The 18,542-nt window shown below is 38.8% G+C and overlaps 1 protein-coding gene across 1 annotated transcript in view; it reads left to right on the plus strand.

The window, feature by feature from the left end:
* Nucleotides 1–5,364: 5,364 nt before the first annotated feature.
* Nucleotides 5,365–18,542, plus strand: part of bs (blistered) — a 328,848-nt gene continuing 315,670 nt past the window's right edge. Inside the window, exon 1 of the mRNA XM_067157140.2 lies at nucleotides 5,365–5,933. Coding sequence (XP_067013241.2) covers nucleotides 5,448–5,933 — 486 coding nt within the window. The 5' untranslated portion in view covers nucleotides 5,365–5,447. The remainder of the gene's footprint in view (nucleotides 5,934–18,542) is intronic.

An 18,542-nucleotide genomic window follows, 5' to 3' on the forward strand; every position in this document is an offset into this window, starting at 1 on the left:
GGTGAACCTAATGGGGATCATTGTAAGTACCTAGGTGTTAATATAAGGAAAGATCTTCATTGGGGTAATCACATAAATGGGATTGTAAATAAAGGGTACAGGTCTCTGTACATGGTTATGCGGGTGTTTAGGGGTATTAGCAGGGATGTAAACGAGAGGGCATATAAGTCTCTGGTAAGACCCCAACTAGAGTATGGTTCCAGTATATGGGACCCTCACCTGGATTACTTGATTCAAGAAGGGGAAAAAATCCAAAGAAATCAGGTCGATTTGTTCTGGGTGATTTCCGACAAAAGAGTAGCGTTATAAAAATGTTGCAAAGTTTGGGCTGGGAAGACTTGGGAGAAAGGAGACGAGCTGCTCGACTAAGCGGTATGTCCCAAGCTGTCGGTGGAGAGATGGGGTGGAATGACATTAGAAGACGAATAAGTTTGAGTGGTGTCCTTAAAAGTAGGAAAGATCACAATATGTCAAAGTTGGAATTCAAGAGGACAAATTGGGGTAAATATTCGTTTATAGGAAGGGGCGTTAGGGATTGGAATAACTTATCAAGAAAGATCTTCAATAAATTTCCAATTTCTTTGAAATCATTCAAGAAAAGACTAGGAAAACCACAGATAGGGAATCTGCCACCTGGGCGACGCCCTAAATGCATATCAGTAGTGATCGATCGATCGACTGATTGATTGATTGATTGATTAAGACATTCTGGTTTCGCCGCTGTATTGTAGTACCTTATTTTAAGATTTTTAGATAGTAAGCATTTCTTGTTGTAAACATTTTTAGTGATGCCATACGCTCTTTCCGTCTTGTGCAACCTTTCTTCTACAGCATATTTTTAAAAACCATTTTCTTGAATTATTTCTCCCAGGTATTTGAATCTTTTACTTTTCCATTCGCCCAGCATGTATTGTGAAACATTTTGGAGCGGTTTTTTTAAATGTTTGTAATGAATTTGTTTTTCTTCTACAGAAATTCTCAAACCTGTCTTGTTGGCCATTTCTTCGAAGAGATTGATTTGTGTTGTAGCATTTGTCAGGCCCTCTGAAAGTATAGCAACGTTAATTTCAACACCTTTGCTTTTTCTCCCCAAAGTTAATGACGAAAATGTATTCCTTTTTATAGTGGTTGAAAGTCACACTGACACATCGAAGATTTACGGCAGCACAAGGATGGGAAATGAAGCGACCGTGGCCTTCCCCGGCCAGAGAGAAGGCGTAACCTTCAAGGTAACCCGCCCTACCCCTTCAGGGTGGGGAATGAAAACTTGTTCAGACAGACAGACAGGCCTTATTAAGGTACACCCCCAGCATTTTCCTAGTGTGAAAATGGAAACCCACGAAAAACCACCTTCAGGGCTGCCGACAGTGGGGTTCGAACCCATTATCTCCTCCATGTAAGCTCATAACAGCGCGCCCCTAAACCGCACGGCCGGCTCTCTCCGTAGCTACGTTTTAGCAAATTCAAATTTCTTCTGGTACAGTACCAACGATTATAGAGTGAGATTTTTTAAGATTCATTAATGCACTGTTTTTTATTAACATAATCACCCAGTTTTGGAGGTCTGAGTTTATTTTGGTCAATAGCTATACATATGTAGCTTGGATAGAAGTGGTGATATACAGTATACTAGCTGATACCCGCGGCTTCGCTCGTGTGGACTATAAGGAAACGAGCAGGAAAATGAAACCAATTTTTATGTCTGTAACATCTTCAGGTGTCCGCCTCTGTGGTGTAGTGGTTAGTGTGATTAACTGCCACTCCCGGAGGATCGGGGTCGATTCCCGGCTCTGCAACGAAATTTGAAAAGTAGTACGAGGGCTGGAACGGGGTCCACTCAGCCTCTGGAGGTCAAATGAGTAGAGGTGGGTTCGATTCCCACCTCAGCCATCCTGGAAGTGGTTTTCCGTGGTTTCCCACTTCTCCTCCAGGCAAATGCCGGGATGGTACCTAACCTAAGGCCACGGCCGATTCCTTCCTTCTTCCTTGTCCATCCCTTCCAATCTTTCCATCCCCCACCAAGGCCCCTGTACAGCATAGCAGGTGAGGCAGCCTGGGCGAGGTACTGGTCCTTCTGCCCAGTTGTATCACCCGACCCAATGTCTCACGCTCCAAGACACGGTCCTTGAGGCGGTAGAGGTGGGATCCCTCGCTGAGTTCGAGGGAAAACCAACCCTGGTGGGTAAGCAGATTAAGAAAGAAGAACATCTTCAGGTTTTGAGATTTAAAGTACTGTATCATAAAAATAATCCTTTTTTTTTTCATTTCTTTTCACCCCCTTAAGTAGCTTTTCGGAAAACAAAAAATGCCTGTTTCTTTATTTTTAAAGAAGATTCCAAATACAAATTTCTACGTCTTTAGTTTTTGAGATATACTTTATATATACTCATTTTAAAAATTCACCCCCTTTTTCACTTCTTTTCATCCCCTTAAGTTGATTTTAATGAAAAAATACGTATTTCTTTATTTTGAAAGACGATTCCAAGTACAAATCTGCACGTCTTTAGTTTTTTAGATATAACTTACTCATTTTAAAAATTCACTCGCTTTTTCACTTCTTTAAACCCCCTTTACTGGAAATATCGGAAACAGAAAATAAGCGTTTCTTTATTTTAAAGGAGATTCCAAATACCAATGTTTACATCTATAAACTGTTAAGTTTTTGAGATATAGATATACTCATTTAAACAATTCACCCACTTTTCATCGCCTTAGCGACGGAATATCCAAAATTCCTCATTGAGTGAGCACCAACACTGTAGTATAAATGTATCCACAAAATGTAATTTCTTTATGTGCAGTAGTTTAGGCTCGGCGATGATGAGTGTCAGTCAGTCAGGGCATGTTATTTTATATATATATCATAGCAAGCGCAGGACAACGCAGAGTATAGAATGCAATACACAATTGTGTACAGTAGGCATTTTGTCATTTTCTGTTTTATAGCTCGACTTCTATTAGAGCTACAGTATATAGGAATTGAATTAATAATATACTGTACAATATTTGGATTCTATTCCGCTAAATGCTAGCTTGTATAGGCTAATATTTTTTTAGAACAGTACAATGATTAAAACCTTTCTTTACATTGCAAGTCAGATTAAATTCTTCTCCGCTATCACGGATTTTGTTCGGATTATCGAAACTTTCAGATTTGCGGGGTTCTACAGCAGTTTATTAAGCAACATTAGAACTTTTAGAACACACTGAGACACATGTAACACAAGGGAGAGATAAAGAAAGAAAAATGAAGTAACATTTTACGAGCACTTCAAAGAGCAAGGCGTGCATTAAATAAAATAAATTGCAATCTTACGTACTGTCTCGTATTTCAGATTTTGTTTTTGCCCGTTACCTTAACAATCGTTATTATTAAGTTTTATTAATTAATTGGGAAACGTGTATTGGAGAAATGTATATTAAAGAGTAACTCATAAATATTTTTAATACGAAATGTTGCAGCACGGGACGGGCTATACAATGTTTGACGCTGATTCTTGAGAACTGAGTTTTTGTCATGAAGTGTACAGTCGCACAGAAACCGAATGAGCGCATGGTATTTTGTAATTTTCTCAGAAATATTTGAACCTGTAGATCTCTTCGTTATCGGTATTCACAGGGTTTGTATTTGTATGGGAACTGAATTATATTTTGATAATTAAGTCTGATAAAGTATTAAATACGAGGAACATGCAAAACCATGCGCCCATTATTTTTTTGAACTATTGAATGAAAACCTGTTTTCCAGTCAGTGACAGGGTCAGGGATGGAATGAATGAAGCCCCATCTCGCGTAGAGGATAGGAAATTGAGCCGGCTGCCGAGGTCTGTCGCACTCCTCTGGGGCAATGATTAATGCCTGACGAAATTAAATTATATTGGAGAGTGTTGCTGATGGCAGGGAAAACCGGACTTCCCGGAGAAAAACCTGTCCCGCGTCCGCTTTGTCCAGCACGAATCTCACATGGAGTGACCGGGATTTGAATCACGGAACCCAGCGGTGAAAGGCCGACGCGCTGCCGCCTGAGCCACGGAGGGTATACTTTTTGAACGACTATACCCGCTAAACGGCGATAGAAATTTAATTGTTAAATTTTTTCTTTTATCAAAAACCTATGACAATCAAAGCAGTTTCTCCACTAACAACACGTTTGCATTGTTATGTATCGTTCTTTATTACGTGATCTCTTAGCGTTTAGATACATAAACAATGATAGCGTTGGTAGTACGTCATGTCAATCTGGTAGTACCACGCCACTCGGTCTGGATGTCGTCTAGCTGGGAATACAGAACACCTGGTTGAATGGTCCTTCACCTTAAGTCAAGTGACTAGGCAATGCCAATTATGGAGTCAGTCCAACAACTGCTTGAGGAGAATTACTTACTCTTGGCTAGTTAGATTAAAACAAGAATGTTTATTCCGCGCGCGCACGTAAATCATTATACCGCTGCCGATCAAAAACGTGCGGCAAAGACGACGTGCTTTGAACTCTCGTTGTGCCCAAATCGGGTCATCATCGACTTACCTCACTCCACACACCGTGCTTTTACTCACAATTAATTCCATAATGCTGAAATCTGATGTCCAATATTGCCCATACTTTTTTTTTAAATATGGAAATTCAAACTTGAATGTTTATGTCCTAAACCCATTTTGTATACGTATATGATTGTGTTGTACGTAAATCTTCCTCATAACTCATAACCAATCCTCCAGCAAGTCTATCGGTTACTGGTGAATAAAACCATCTGATTTACGAATGTTCAATGTCACGTTCCCGGTTGGTGACTCATCTAAAATAAGACGTCAAAATGTTTACGGATGGTGTAAAGATGGAGACGAACACTTCTTTTTTGACCGGAAATAATACTGGGTTCTATTTAAACACTACATGCTAAAGGCTAATAATACATCGAATTCGTACCGTACTTGGTTATTTTAACCATTTTTACCGGTTGGCACGTTCTATAGTTCACTAGGAAATGAAGCCCGTATCTGTCAACTACTAAGCTCAACCCGAAAGGGTGGACCTTTGTTTACCATATTAGGAGAAGTTTACCTAATTTGGCAACAGCGACTTCTAAATATGGAAGTGGGTCTGTCCTTCTCTAACTACTTGTATCACTCCGCACGGAAATTATACCGATTATTATTTAGGTATATCGTGAAAGTTATGTGATAAATAATTATAAATAATAGTTTGATATTGATATAAGAGATATTTTATACCCATACATGTCATTATTTTGAAGAAATACGAGTTTCAGCTGAGGGAACTATTTTCTTCCTGTAACTCATCGTGTTTGCTACTCGGCAGTGATGCACGTAGGTCAAATTACGAACAGTCGTGGTGTGGTGATGGTGCCGTTGCATTGGTCGTTGTACTCCAGTATGTTGTATTGAGGATCGTGGAGCGGTATTTTCGTAGTGTTTGTTTACAGTGATGTATGAGAAGATCTAGTGCTGGTGTAGTGATGGATACCCCTACAGGTGGGGGAAGAGATTCCCGATTTAACATGGGTTACCCGATGTCTCTTTTAAGTGGTGAAACTTCGCCAGAAATTTACGGGAATACTGGCCATAGCAGACCCTCAACTTCGCTAAGTTCTGGAGTGTCAAGGTCCTCTATGTCGTTACCAAGTACTTGTGGGGCGGGCATGCAACGTGCAATGAAGAGATCGTCATCTGATGTGTGTTTTGAGGAAGAACTGTCAGCAGGAAGGGCTACCATGTCATCCCAAAGTGGGATGGGCATGCCTGGGGATTGCGGTTCAGACATTGGGGATGATGGATTTTCTCAAGGGTCTAAAAAGACTCCACCACCGAACGGTAAAAAGACGAAGGGACGGGTTAAAATCAAAATGGAATATATCGATAACAAGCTTAGAAGATATACAACATTTTCGAAACGGAAGACTGGCATAATGAAAAAGGTATGTCACGTGGAGGAATGTGGAAATGTTATAAGATAGTGCACCTGTGAGATTGTGTTTAATTTGTGGATCACTTTGTTTGCTTAGGGGGTTTATTGATGCTAATATATATCTGTTGAAGTGGTGGAAATTTCGTATGTTCATTTGTTTCTTCATTAACCGATAAAAGTAATTCTATTTCATTTTAAAATTAATGGTGGTGGATCGTCTGTTAACCAGTTATGCTCTCCCGTGGCTTATTTGAAATTAAATGCGATCCTTTTTGGTGAGTGTATATATTGGAATTATTTAAAACTCAATGTGTTTATGGATTGAGCCTCGTCTATTCGTTGATTGATCGCATTTGCCGAAATCAGCTGATTGCAAATATGTGTAATATCGTCTGCGCTGGTTGTGTTTGGAAGTCTGTTTTACTACTAGTCACTGCTCAGGCTAGTTCTGTTGATGGATTTGCTTGTATTCAGCATGTGTCCTTTAATGGCCAATTTGTCTTTATGGAACGAACTGTCATTGAAGCGACTGTCAAGTTGGTTTTGTTAGGTTATCAGTCATGAGAAGCATTAGAGCAAGCAAACATAACCTATACCACACTTCAGGAAACGTTGGTTCTCGCCGTTACTCTATTTGTTGCATGACACTTTTAATGACACTTTTGATTGTTTTTCTTGAGGTAATAGTGAAAACCGCATTAGGAACATATGATTGGCTACACTTCGAAGTGTACATTGATTGTACTGCGTTACAACGAACTTCCGCGAATTTGAAAATTATTTGCTGCTATTCATCGTGATTGCTTTCTTTAATGCTGATGGTATTTTCAATTATGTTATTGGCACGTGTCTATTTTATAGTTTATACATAATCTTAACTTTTTGTATAATTGTCTGAGATAAACCGGAGACTTTTTTCTTTTCCTTTTCTTATTAGTGCGTACTGAACCTAGCCTTTGATTAAATCTTATCGTAATATTGCGCAATTGAAGATGTAAGAATACAAGCAGATTTATTATTTATTTCTTACAAATACTTCATGGTACTATTACTTTCATTACAGGCCAGAATATTTTAATTATAATTTTGGCGAAGGGGAGTTGCTTGGCTTTTCATATTGTAGGCTACTGTTAAGTCTATTTGTTCCTTTTTCTGACTTTATGGAGACTATGTGCTGTAATGCCTCATTATATAAAGTCGTCTTGGTCTTAATCATGAGAGTACTAGGTCGAGAGTTAGTGTAGATTTGTTTTGGGTAAAGTTTTCTCAAGTGATTTTCGTGTTATAGGTTGGCAACACTGTTGAGTAGAAATGTTTATCCTCTCTGCGTGTGGGATTTTAGAAAGATCAGTACGATGTTTCTGGTTCGTGGATGCACATGTTACTTCTATGTTTAGATTGTTATTATGGCATTCCATAAATACTGCTGGAGTCGTTTTTTGTTATTATTCTAGTTTGTCTAATGAGCCAGATGCACTTTGACAACCACTGTTGCCAATGTACATCCAAATCGGGGGGGGGGGGGGGGTAAAGATGTTTGTTTTTCAGACTTAGAATAAAAGACTGTGTGTGTATTTTGATTGTGTGGTTTGGTAGCCATGCTCTACCATTTGCTGCTATTTTGGTCTTGGCTTTTGGAAATCTGCCAGCATGAAACTCTGCAGAGGACAGAATGCCATATTTAATTATTTCCTTTTAGAAACAAATCAAAAGTTATAATTGTTTACTTATAGTCATTGAGGAAAACTATTTAAAATAATCATTAGTTATTTCTTGGATGATTTCCCTTACATTTTTGACTGGACGAAAATGTGAAACAGTTTGCAAGTTTAACTGAGTAAATAAATATAAATTAGTATGAGAAATCCTTGTATCATGCTCTCTGTTGATAGAAATTTCTTCAGTGTGCAGAGCAAAGTTAGATCCGTTAACTTACCATATAGAACTGAGGATTGGGGATACTTTTCATCACTGACGTGGTGGTGATGACTTCATTAACCAGGCTGCAAGTTTCACGATAAGATTTGTGGACCACATGTTTTACTAGATCAGTGTCCAGTTGTATCAGTATGGCAAGCCCTATATTTTCTTGTGTCATTTTTCTTATTTAGAATCATTCACACTATGCACATAGGAATGTAAGTCAATGGGAATTTAAAAACTGAATTATTAGTGTACACTGATGCAGTATTTTGGAGTATTAAACTCTAAGTGGTAGTGTCCTGTCACAGTCTTTGAGATGATAGCAGGGGCAGGCTTTTCTTTGTGGTTGATATTTGGGATTAGTTATAGAACCAACGAGTGGCAATCCTTGCATAAATGTGGCACAGTTGAAAGGTGGGACCTGTCCATATGTCTGTCGTCATGGCTTTAGTATTGTAAGTATCCGTCGGTATTTCAGTTTCGTATTGTGTTCTCTCTTGTGATACTTGCAGGATATTTTGTCTTCCAAGAAGAAAGTTTTGTTGGTAGTTATATATCGTCGTTTACACGTGCAAAAACCACTATGTGAAATATTTTAGCTTAGAATTTTGGTTGGTAAGGTCCTGTCATCTAAGGTTCAGTATTGTGCGAATAAAGTTGAGGAATTCTCGCTCTTCATAATATATCAATCAATGATCTGCTTTTACAGTTGTCGCCCAGGTGGCAGATTCTCTAACGGTTGTTTACCTTGCTTTTTCAACAAACATGGACATTAATTGAACATTTCCCTTGATAATTTATTCCAGTCCTTTACTCCTTGTCCTATAAATTAATATTTGCTCCAATCTGTTCTGAATTCCAACTGTATCTTACTGCTTTTAAAAGCTCGACTCAGGCTTATTCTTCTACTTATGATGTTCCATGTTAACTTAGCACTGACAGCTTGAAACATACCACGTACGATATTTGATAATCTTAACCTTAATGGTCAACAGTAAATTGATCCATATAGACAACCAATATTCCACATTAAAAGGTCAGTTAAGTATTAATATCCACCTTGTCAACACTAATATGAAATTTATTACAATTTCAGTATACCAAAAATGTTAAAGAACCGAAGTTCTCTTCTTGAGTGGCTTAAAAACTACAAACTACCATAAGAAAAACCAGAAGACCATAGCTAAGTGTTAAGACGAGCCCCGTGGTCTGTATTAGGCTAAAACAAACCAAAAAAATTTCTGAGATTTGTAATGGTAGTTTAAGCCGCTGAAGAAGAGAACTTTGGTCCTTGAAATATGTTCGGTGTATTGAAATTTTAATAAATTTCGTATTATTGTTGACAAGGTGGACATTAATATTATATTGACCTTTTACTGTGATGTGCGTACCACATAGTCGAGCATCTCTTCTCCTCGGTACCAAGTCTTTCCACTCCAAAGTTTGCAACATTTTTGTAACACTACTCTTTTGTCAGAAATCACCCGGAACAAATCGTGCTGCTTTCCTTTTGGATTTTTTCCAGTTCTCGTATCAAGTATTCATGATGAGGGTCCCATACGCTGGAGCTATACTCTAACTGCGGTCTTACTGGAGACTTACATGCCCTCTCCTTTACATCTTTACTACAACCCCTAAATACCCTCATAAGCATGTTAAGTGATATGTAACCTTTCTTAAAAATCTTGTTGTGCTGCATATTGGTATTTCTCCAAAAATATTATCACATAGCAGTATTTGCATATGCAACATTGATTTGCTAACGTGCTATCCGTGAGATCAGCGGAAGAGTCTCCAGATATTGTGCCTTTATTTTGTCCAATCTTTTATTTGGCTTGGATAGTTCCTGCCACATTAAGTGTCCAAAGATTGCCAGAGCTGTGCCTGTTGATATGTGTTTTGGTGTATTTTTATTATGTAATGAGGTGCTTAGGTTGGTAGATAGCTTTCTTTTTAATGACTAGGGTAGTTTGATACAAGCAAATTCAGAAAAAGCTAGCTTTTCTACATCACTTTATCTCGAGATCATTTTTGCATGAAAATCTATACCACTGGGACATAACTTTCTTTTAAAAATCTTCTTGTGGTGACTTTCAGTAGGCCAGTGTGGCCTGCTTGTAGACTCAAGGTAAAAGTATGTTGAATCGCTTGTTGTTTATTCTTGAAATGGGTTTTGTTTATTTCTGATTCCAGCTCCTAGAAAATGCTTGGAATAATTTTGTTTGCTCTTTTCCTTTCTTTTGATAAGGCTACAGCTGCTCCTGTTTTTCTCAGAGTGAGGTAGAAGTTTATTGTTGTCTACACTAGCGGTAACAGCGTTTTTCGTGCAGCAATATGAAACTATCCCAAACTGTCAGGCACGTGCACACATGCACTTCGCTGTATTTGCAGTGTTCATACAGCGAGAGGTTGGTATTTTGACTGCTAGTCTGTTGTTCTTGCAGGTGTGGTTTCCAGTTTCGTACAGCTGGAGTTAACACCGGGCGAGTTGGCCGTGCGGTTAGGAGCGCGCAGCTGTGAGCTTGCATCCGGGAGATAGTGGGTTCGAACCCCACTCTCGGCAGCCCTGAAGATGGTTTTCTGTGGTTTCCCATTTTCACACCAGGCAAATGCTGGGGCTGTTCCTTAATTAAGATCACGGCCGCTTCCTTCACATTCCTAGGCCTTTCCTATCCCATCGTCACCATAAGACCTATCTCTGTCGGTGCAACGTAAAAAAAAAAAAAAAAAACCAGTCAACAGAATTTGGAGATTATTTTCGGATTTCAAAATGAGTTATGCACATCAGCCCCTGTCACATGTGATTCACAAAGCACAGATCCTTATAAATATGTTTGTTCTGTGTTTTTTTGACAATAATCTTAATTCAATGCCATCTGGCTGTCTGCATGTCAGATTCGATGTTCCATTTTACTCTAGATCTATTGGATGGCAGAATAAACTACATCTCTCTTGTATGTCTACGGCTGAGTTTTCATGAATTTTGTCAGGTTAACACCAAATGTGTTGCCAAAAATCTTTTACATGCAGACATCGTACGACTTTACAACGGTAAAATTAAGTGTATCCTCCTAATACAGTACATCGTATAATTCCATCGTTAGATGGAGTAATCAAATTCAAACATGTTTCGGCTCTTTTGAGCCATCTTCAGTAAAAAAAAAAGGGGGGCGGTTGAAATAATTTACATAATAAAAGCTCAAAATGTGCCAAAAAACAATGAAGGAACAAATGAAAAAAAACAATAGAGAGACACGACGGAAATAAAAACAACCCAGTATACAATATTTACATCATGTGGAGCAGAAAACAACTCGCTGTGTTAAAATACAGTGAAAACAGGGGTTAATCCTAATGGGTGGGTAGGAGACAGGGGATCTGCACTCAGATGGCCTTCACTTAAACCGCAGTGGTACATGTAAGTTAGGAAACTTGTTTAGAAGGGTTATGGGCAGGTACATTCAGGGAAACGGGGTGGCCTAGGGAGCGGTGTTAAGCGAACGGGGAACTGGATGACAAAAAATGTTAGTGCTCAACTGTAGAAGCATTGTAAACAAAGGAATCGAATTAAGTAATTTAACAGATGTATACTTACCAGATATTGTAATAGGAGTTGAAACATGGCTGAGAAATGATATAATGGATGCAAAAAATATTCTCACGGAACTGGAGTGTGTATTGTAGAGATAGGATAGGAATGGTAGGAGGGGGAGTATTCATTCTGGTGAAAGAAGAATTTGTAAGCTACAGAAAAGTTAAGGATGAAAAACATAAAATTCTGGGTGTAAGGCTCATCTCTAAAGATAATAGGCAACTTGATGTCTTTGGAGTGTAAAGACCGGGAAAGGGTAGCGCTGACGCTGATTCAGAATTATTTGATAAGATAATTAGCTATGTTGTAAATGATATGGAAAGGAATGTGATAGTAGCAGGTGATCTCAATTTACCAAATGTCAATTGGGAAGGTAATGCGAACAACAGGAAGCATGAACAACAAATGGCAAATAAGTTAATATGGGAAGGGCAGCTGATTCAGAAAGTGATGGAACCAACTAGAGGGAAGAATATTTTGGATGTGGTGCTGATAAAACCAGATGAGTTCTATACAGAAACTGAAGTAATAGATGGTATTAGTGATCACAAAGCTGTTTTTGTCGTAGTTAAAAATAAATGTGAAAGAAAGGCAGTACCATATGGCTGATAAAAGCAGGCATGAGGGAGTTTTTAAAAAGTAACTATGATCGCTGAAAAATGGTAAATAAAAATGTAAACAGACTCTGTGATGGGTTTAAAGCAATTGTTGAGGAATGTGAAAATAGGTTTGTACCTTTAAAGATAAGGAATTTTAAAGATCTACTATATTATAACAGAGAAATAAAGAGACTAAGAAGGAGGTGCAGGTTGGAAAGAAATAGTTAGAAATGGCTGTGGAAGTAAGGAGAAATTGAAGGAACTTACTAGGTAAGTGAATCTAGCAAAGAAGTCAGCTAAGGATAACATGATGGCAAGCATAATTGGTGGTCATACAAATTTTAGTGAAAAAAGGAAGGGTATGTATAGGTACTTTAAGGCAGAAACAGGTTCCAAGAAGGACATTCCAGGAATGATTAATGAACAAGGGGAGTGTGTATGTGACGATCTTCAAAAGGCAGAAGTATTCAGTCAACAGTATGTAAAGAATGTTGGTTACAAGGATAATGTCCAGATAGGGGAGGTGACTAGTACTAAAGAAGTGTTAACATTTACCTATGACAACAATGACATTTACAGTAAGATACAAAAGTTGAAAACTAGAAAAGCAGCTGGAATTGACAAGATTTCTGGGGATATACTAAAGGCAATGGGTTGGGATATAGTACCATATCTGAAATATTTGATTATTGTTTGCTTGAAGGAGCTATACCAAATGAATGGAGAGTTGCTATTAATAGTAGCCCTGTGTATAAAGGATGATAGACATAAGGCTGAAAATTACAGGCCAGTCAGTTTGACATGCATTGCATGTAAGCTTTGGGAAAGCATTCTTTCTGATTATATTAGACATGTTGCAAAATTAATAACTGGTTTGACAGAAGGCAGTTTGGGTTTAGGAAAGGTTATTCCACTGAAGCTCAGCTTGTAGGATTTCAGCAAGATATAGCATATATCCTGGATTCAGGAGGCCAAATGGACTGTATCACGATTGACCTATCTAAGGCATTTGATAGGGTAGATCATGGAAGACTACTGGCAAAAATGAGTGCAATTGGACTAGACAAAAGATTGACTGAATGGGTGGCTCTGTTTCTAGAAAATTGAACTCAGAGAATTAGAGTAGGCAAAGCTTTATCTGACCCTGTAATAATGAAGAGGGGAATTCCTCAAGGCAGTATTATTGGACCTTTATGTTTTCTTATATATATCAATGATATGCGTAAAGAAGTGGAATCAGAGATAAGGCTGTTTGCAGATGATGTTATTCTGTACAGAGTAATAAATAAGTTACAAGATTGTGAACGGCTGCAGGGTGACCTCGATAGTGTTGTGAGATGGACGGTGGGCAATGGTATGATAAACGGGGTTAAAAGTCAGGTTGTGAGTTTCACAAATAGGAAAAAACTTCTCAGTTTTAATTACTGCATTGATGGGGTGAAAGTTCCTTTTGGGGATCATTGTTTTTTTTTGCTAGGGGCTTTACGTCGCACCGACACAGATAGGTCTTATGGCGACGATGGGATAGGAAAGGCCTAGGAGTTGGAAGGAAGCGGCCGTCGTCTTAATTAAGGTACAGCCCCAGCATTTGCCTGGTGTGAAAATGGGAAACCACGGAAAACCATCGTCAGGTCTGCCGATAGTGGGATTCGAACCTACTATCTCCCGGATGCAAGCTCACAGCCGCGCGCCTCTACGCGCATGGCCAACTCACCCGGTGGGGATCATTGTAGGTACATAGGTGTTAATATAAGAAAAGACCTTCATTGGGGTAATCACATAAATATGATTGTTAATAAAGGGTACAGATCTCTGCACATGGTTATGAGGGTGTTTAGGGGTTGTAGTAAGGATGTAAAGGAGAGGGCACACAAGTCTCTGGTAAGACCCCAACTATAGTATGGTTCCAGTGTATGGGACCCTGATCAGGATTACTTGATTCAAGAACTGGAAAAAATCCAAAGAAAAGCAACTCGATTTGTTCTGGGTGATTTCTGACAAAAGAGTAGCGTTACAAAAATGTTGCAAAGTTTGGGCTGGGAAGACTTGGGAGAAAGGAGACGAGCTGCTCGACTAAGTGGCATGTTCCGCGCTGTCAGTGGAGAGATGGTGTGGGTGGACATCACTAGACGAATAAATTTGAGTAGGAAAGATCACAATATGAAGATAAAGTTGGAATTCAAGAGGACAAATTGTCAATATTCGTTTATAGGAAGGGGAGTTAGGGATTGGAATAACTTACCAAGGGAAATGTTCAATAATTTTCCAATTTCTTTGCAATCATTTAAGAAAAGGCTAGTAGAACAACAGATAGGGAATCTGCTACCTGGGCAACTGCCCTAAATGCAGATCAGTAGTGATTGATAATTGAATCTAAAAACTGTGTTACCTAAGAAAAAACGAAATGAAAATAAATGACACGGATGGAAACGAACAGTAAGTGTACTTAGCGAGGTTGTGTACCTCTTAGTTTACAAAATTTTGGTTTTATAATAATTCAAAACAGGATGAAATCACTGCGTCTAAAATTCAGGCCGGAAGTCTGCTTTTGTAGAAACACCATCACATCGAATGGCCAGGAGGGGAGCAGAAGCGAAAAAGTTTGAGAAACCAAGCCTGAGATAACGTGCAGGCGAAATGCATATGACAAGTGATGGGACCCCGCTATGTGCAATTATTGTTCGTTTCCATCTGTATCATTTGTTTTCATTTTTTTTTCTTTTTTTCTTTCTTAGGTAACACAGTTTTTAGATTCAATTATGTTTTGTATTAACACCTGTTTTCACTGAATTTTAACACAGCGAGTTTTTTTTGCTCCCCATGATGTAAATATTGTATATTGGGTTGTTTTTATTTCCGTCGTGTGTGTCTATTGTTTTTTCATTTGTTCATTTTGTTTTTGGCACATTTTGAGCTTGTATTATATAGGCCCCTAAATTATTTCAATCCCCCCCTTTTTTTTTTTGTTCACTGAAGATGGCTCAAAAGAGCCGAAACGTGTTTGAATTTTATTACTCCATCGAATGATGGAATTATATGATGTATTGAATTAGGAAGATACACTTAATTTTACCTTTATAAAGTGAAAACCGTCAGTATGGACTGATTCTAATATTTTGTAATGACATCGTGCGATATGGAGTGTCGAATGGACTTTTTATGCAACCTTCTGAATAGCAAACTACTTCACTCCTCATATTGCCTAATACACCTTATTATGACACTGCCGTTGATTTTTTGCACTTTCCTTATAATCACTTAAGCTTTGCTGGTGCTGTCTGAGGATGTTACCAACCTCTGAGCTAATGGCTTAACTGATAGACAAGAGGGGATTATGATCTGCTTATACATCCCTCTAAAACAATAATCATCACCACCACCAATTAATGAAGTATTTATGTAAAGGTCCAGGAAACACACAAGTTGTTGACACATGATTCCCATCAGAGAATACATCCCTTGTTTTCAAAAGTGAGGGAGTCTGTTCGGTTGGTTGCTTTATATTAAATGGGGGCGTGATAACTAGACCGATACGCAGTAAAAAGGTACAAAATACACATGCAACTATCCACCAAAACCTTTTAAAATATGCACTAAAAACCTTAAAATTTGACACGTAGATATGCATTAAAAATTAAAACTAAACAGTTTATGAAGCGCTTTGGCAAGAACTGAGCAAGTTGACCGTGCGGTTAGGGTCGTGCAGCTTCTGGCATTCTCTCCTTTTAGTTTACAATCGTAAGATTGGTTGGCAGCAGTTTTCCACCGTGTGTGATTTTTTTTTTTTTTTTTTTTTTTTTTTTTTTTTTTTTTTTTTTTTTTTTTTTTATTCAACCAGTCTTTTGAGCTCTTTGAATATCTGGCAGACTAAGTCCTCCGTTCAATGATCGATGTACTCGCTCCTGGGTCTGTCTCTAGCATTAGTAGCTTCTACAGAGCTTTCCAGTATCGCATGCAACAGTCCCATGTGTCTTAAAATATGTCCCAGCAAAGTGTCTCTTGTTTTCCACAAGCCCAGTACCTCCTCTGCCCTTTTGCATGACTTCATTTGTCTCTTTGTCAATCCGTGGAATTGTCAGTATCCTTCATTCCTTCTTTTTTCATCCGCACAAAGGGTCCATTCTCAGTCCCATATAGTATGACACTCCAAATCATAATTACTAATGCAATCATACTTTTCCGATGCACTTTATACATATAAGTTGTTTCCTGCCAGCAGTCCCCACACGGATCGCATGGAACCATAACCTCCACCAGCAATTTTTGAAGTTGCCCTTGGGTTTTTAATCAACTTTTAGCTACCTCTGTGAATCAGCGATAGAATGTCGGCATCCAGATCCCAAGATAACGGGTTCAAACCCAGCAGAGGTAGTCGGATTTTTGAAGGGCAGAATAATATGTCCATTCAGCACTCTGTCGTAAGATGGCGGCATGACACATTTGATGTTAACTAGACAAAATTCACTGAAACTCGGCCATAGACACTGAAGAGAGATTCAGTTCACTGTGCCATCTAGTAGATCTAAAGTAAAACAGGTTGTTGAAGCTGATGAGCAGACAGCCTGATGGTGTGAAATTTAATATGTCTGCACATGATAGCTGAGGCCATACAATAATTATGATTTTTTTAAATTGAGCCTCTGTGGACTGCGTGTTAACACCCAATCTCATTTTCAGTCTCTTTGTCTTGTTCGCCGGCTTTGTCATCCTGCCAGTATCTCTTAATCCCATCGATCAGCGCTTTCTTTCGCTCCTCGGGTAAAGGACCTCTTTGTCTTCTGGGTTCTGTCTCCACCGTAAAACCCTGATAGCTCTTCACCATCCTTCTGAAACTAACCCTGCCTAGATTTATCCTGGATAATGCCTACCTCTCTATAATTAACTACCTTTATTCTGCATAGAAAAATCTGCCTCTCTCATTTGCAAGGGTTTGCGACTAAAAGCTCTTATTAGCCATAATTTTTAACCTACCATCAAAGTCCTCTTCCATTTCTTGGAAAGCTGCTGGTTGCCTAACAGATTTTCTCGCCTCATTTTACCCTCTTTAAGTAGCCTACCTGATGCAGTCCAGTGACCAAAATGCTGTATTGCAAGATCGTGAAAATGACCTGCCACAAATCAAAAACAAAGGTCTTCTCTCAGTGGCCCTGCTCATTTCATTCTCCTACTATCTCTCACTGAAATTATGTAATATATTGGAATGGAAAGTTATATTTAATTGAATAGCAAGCACAAGTGATAGGATTATCAGAATAGCACCAAACACTAGTTATTTTTCTCAATGTGGCTGTCTGGCAGGCAATAGAAACACTTCAATAATATGGCGAGTAGGGAAAAAACTCTCTCCCTGCTTAACATAGCAAAGCAAATCGTGCATGAATACAGATTCGTTCAAGAGCTACAGCTTAAGTTTGGTGGCTTAAATATTCAATTATTCAAAATTACAGAGATTTGGGTCATACCTTCACAGACAAAATCCAATACTTGAGGCTCACTTGATGGTAAATTACTTGTGCCAATACAAACAAATTCTTTCCACAACACATTTTGCTCAATTGTTGGTGTAATTGATGCCAGGTAGCACAAGAGGCATGCATGGTAGAATCTTATACTTCTTTTGATTGGATTAGACCTGGTTTACTCTGCGTAAGCTACGTTAATTGTAACATATTTTCAATATTTTGGCGTTCAAGTTTTAAGCGATGAATAGTGTCCTTTTGGATGAGTTTCAGGGCAACATTGTTTGTTCTTACTCTGATGTCATTGTTCTGAAAATTAGCTGCTCATCCATTCACCATTCGGCTACTCTTATTACTTCATTCTTGTTCCATATAGCTACATCAACCGCTAATATAAGAGTATCTAGCCTTAAATTCCTTTCTAAATTGTGTACAGCTTCTTACTATCACGGTTATAACTGGTAGGTTTTTGGATAGGCACAAAGAAGTGTCAAATCATCACTGGGGTTGGCTGAGGTAATTTCCCCCCCCCCTAAACTTTCCATGATGGAAAACTGCAGTGGGTGCAACAGGCACTTGGAAGTTCACTCTGGGCTCCTGAACTCCTTTGGAACTTAGTAGAAATAAATTCTGGTTTTATTTCCAGTCAGTTCTTATGTCCTAAGGAGCTGCCTGGCCGAGGCAGTAAAGGCGTGCTTGGTTCGCCCCGAAGGACGTGGGTTCGAATCCCCGTCAGGAAGTCGTAAAATTTAAGAAACGAGATTTCCAGTTCCGGAGGTGCATATGGCCCTGAGGTTCACTCAGCCTACACCAAAAATGAGTACCAGGTTAATTCCTGGGGGCAAATGCGGCCGGGCGTAGAGCTAACCACTCTACCTCATCATGTGCCGAGGTTAACAATGGTAGAAGCCTTTACTTTCCACTCCTCCAAGGGCCTTCATGGCCTAATACAGAGGTGACTTTGCTTTGCTCTTATGTTCTACTCTTAGAGTCTTATCAATTTGTTTTAGCAACTGCTGTATGCATACATTCTTTTATACTTTATT

Source organism: Anabrus simplex, chromosome 13, assembly GCF_040414725.1.
Source record: "Anabrus simplex isolate iqAnaSimp1 chromosome 13, ASM4041472v1, whole genome shotgun sequence".
Lineage (NCBI taxonomy): Eukaryota > Metazoa > Arthropoda > Insecta > Orthoptera > Tettigoniidae > Anabrus > Anabrus simplex.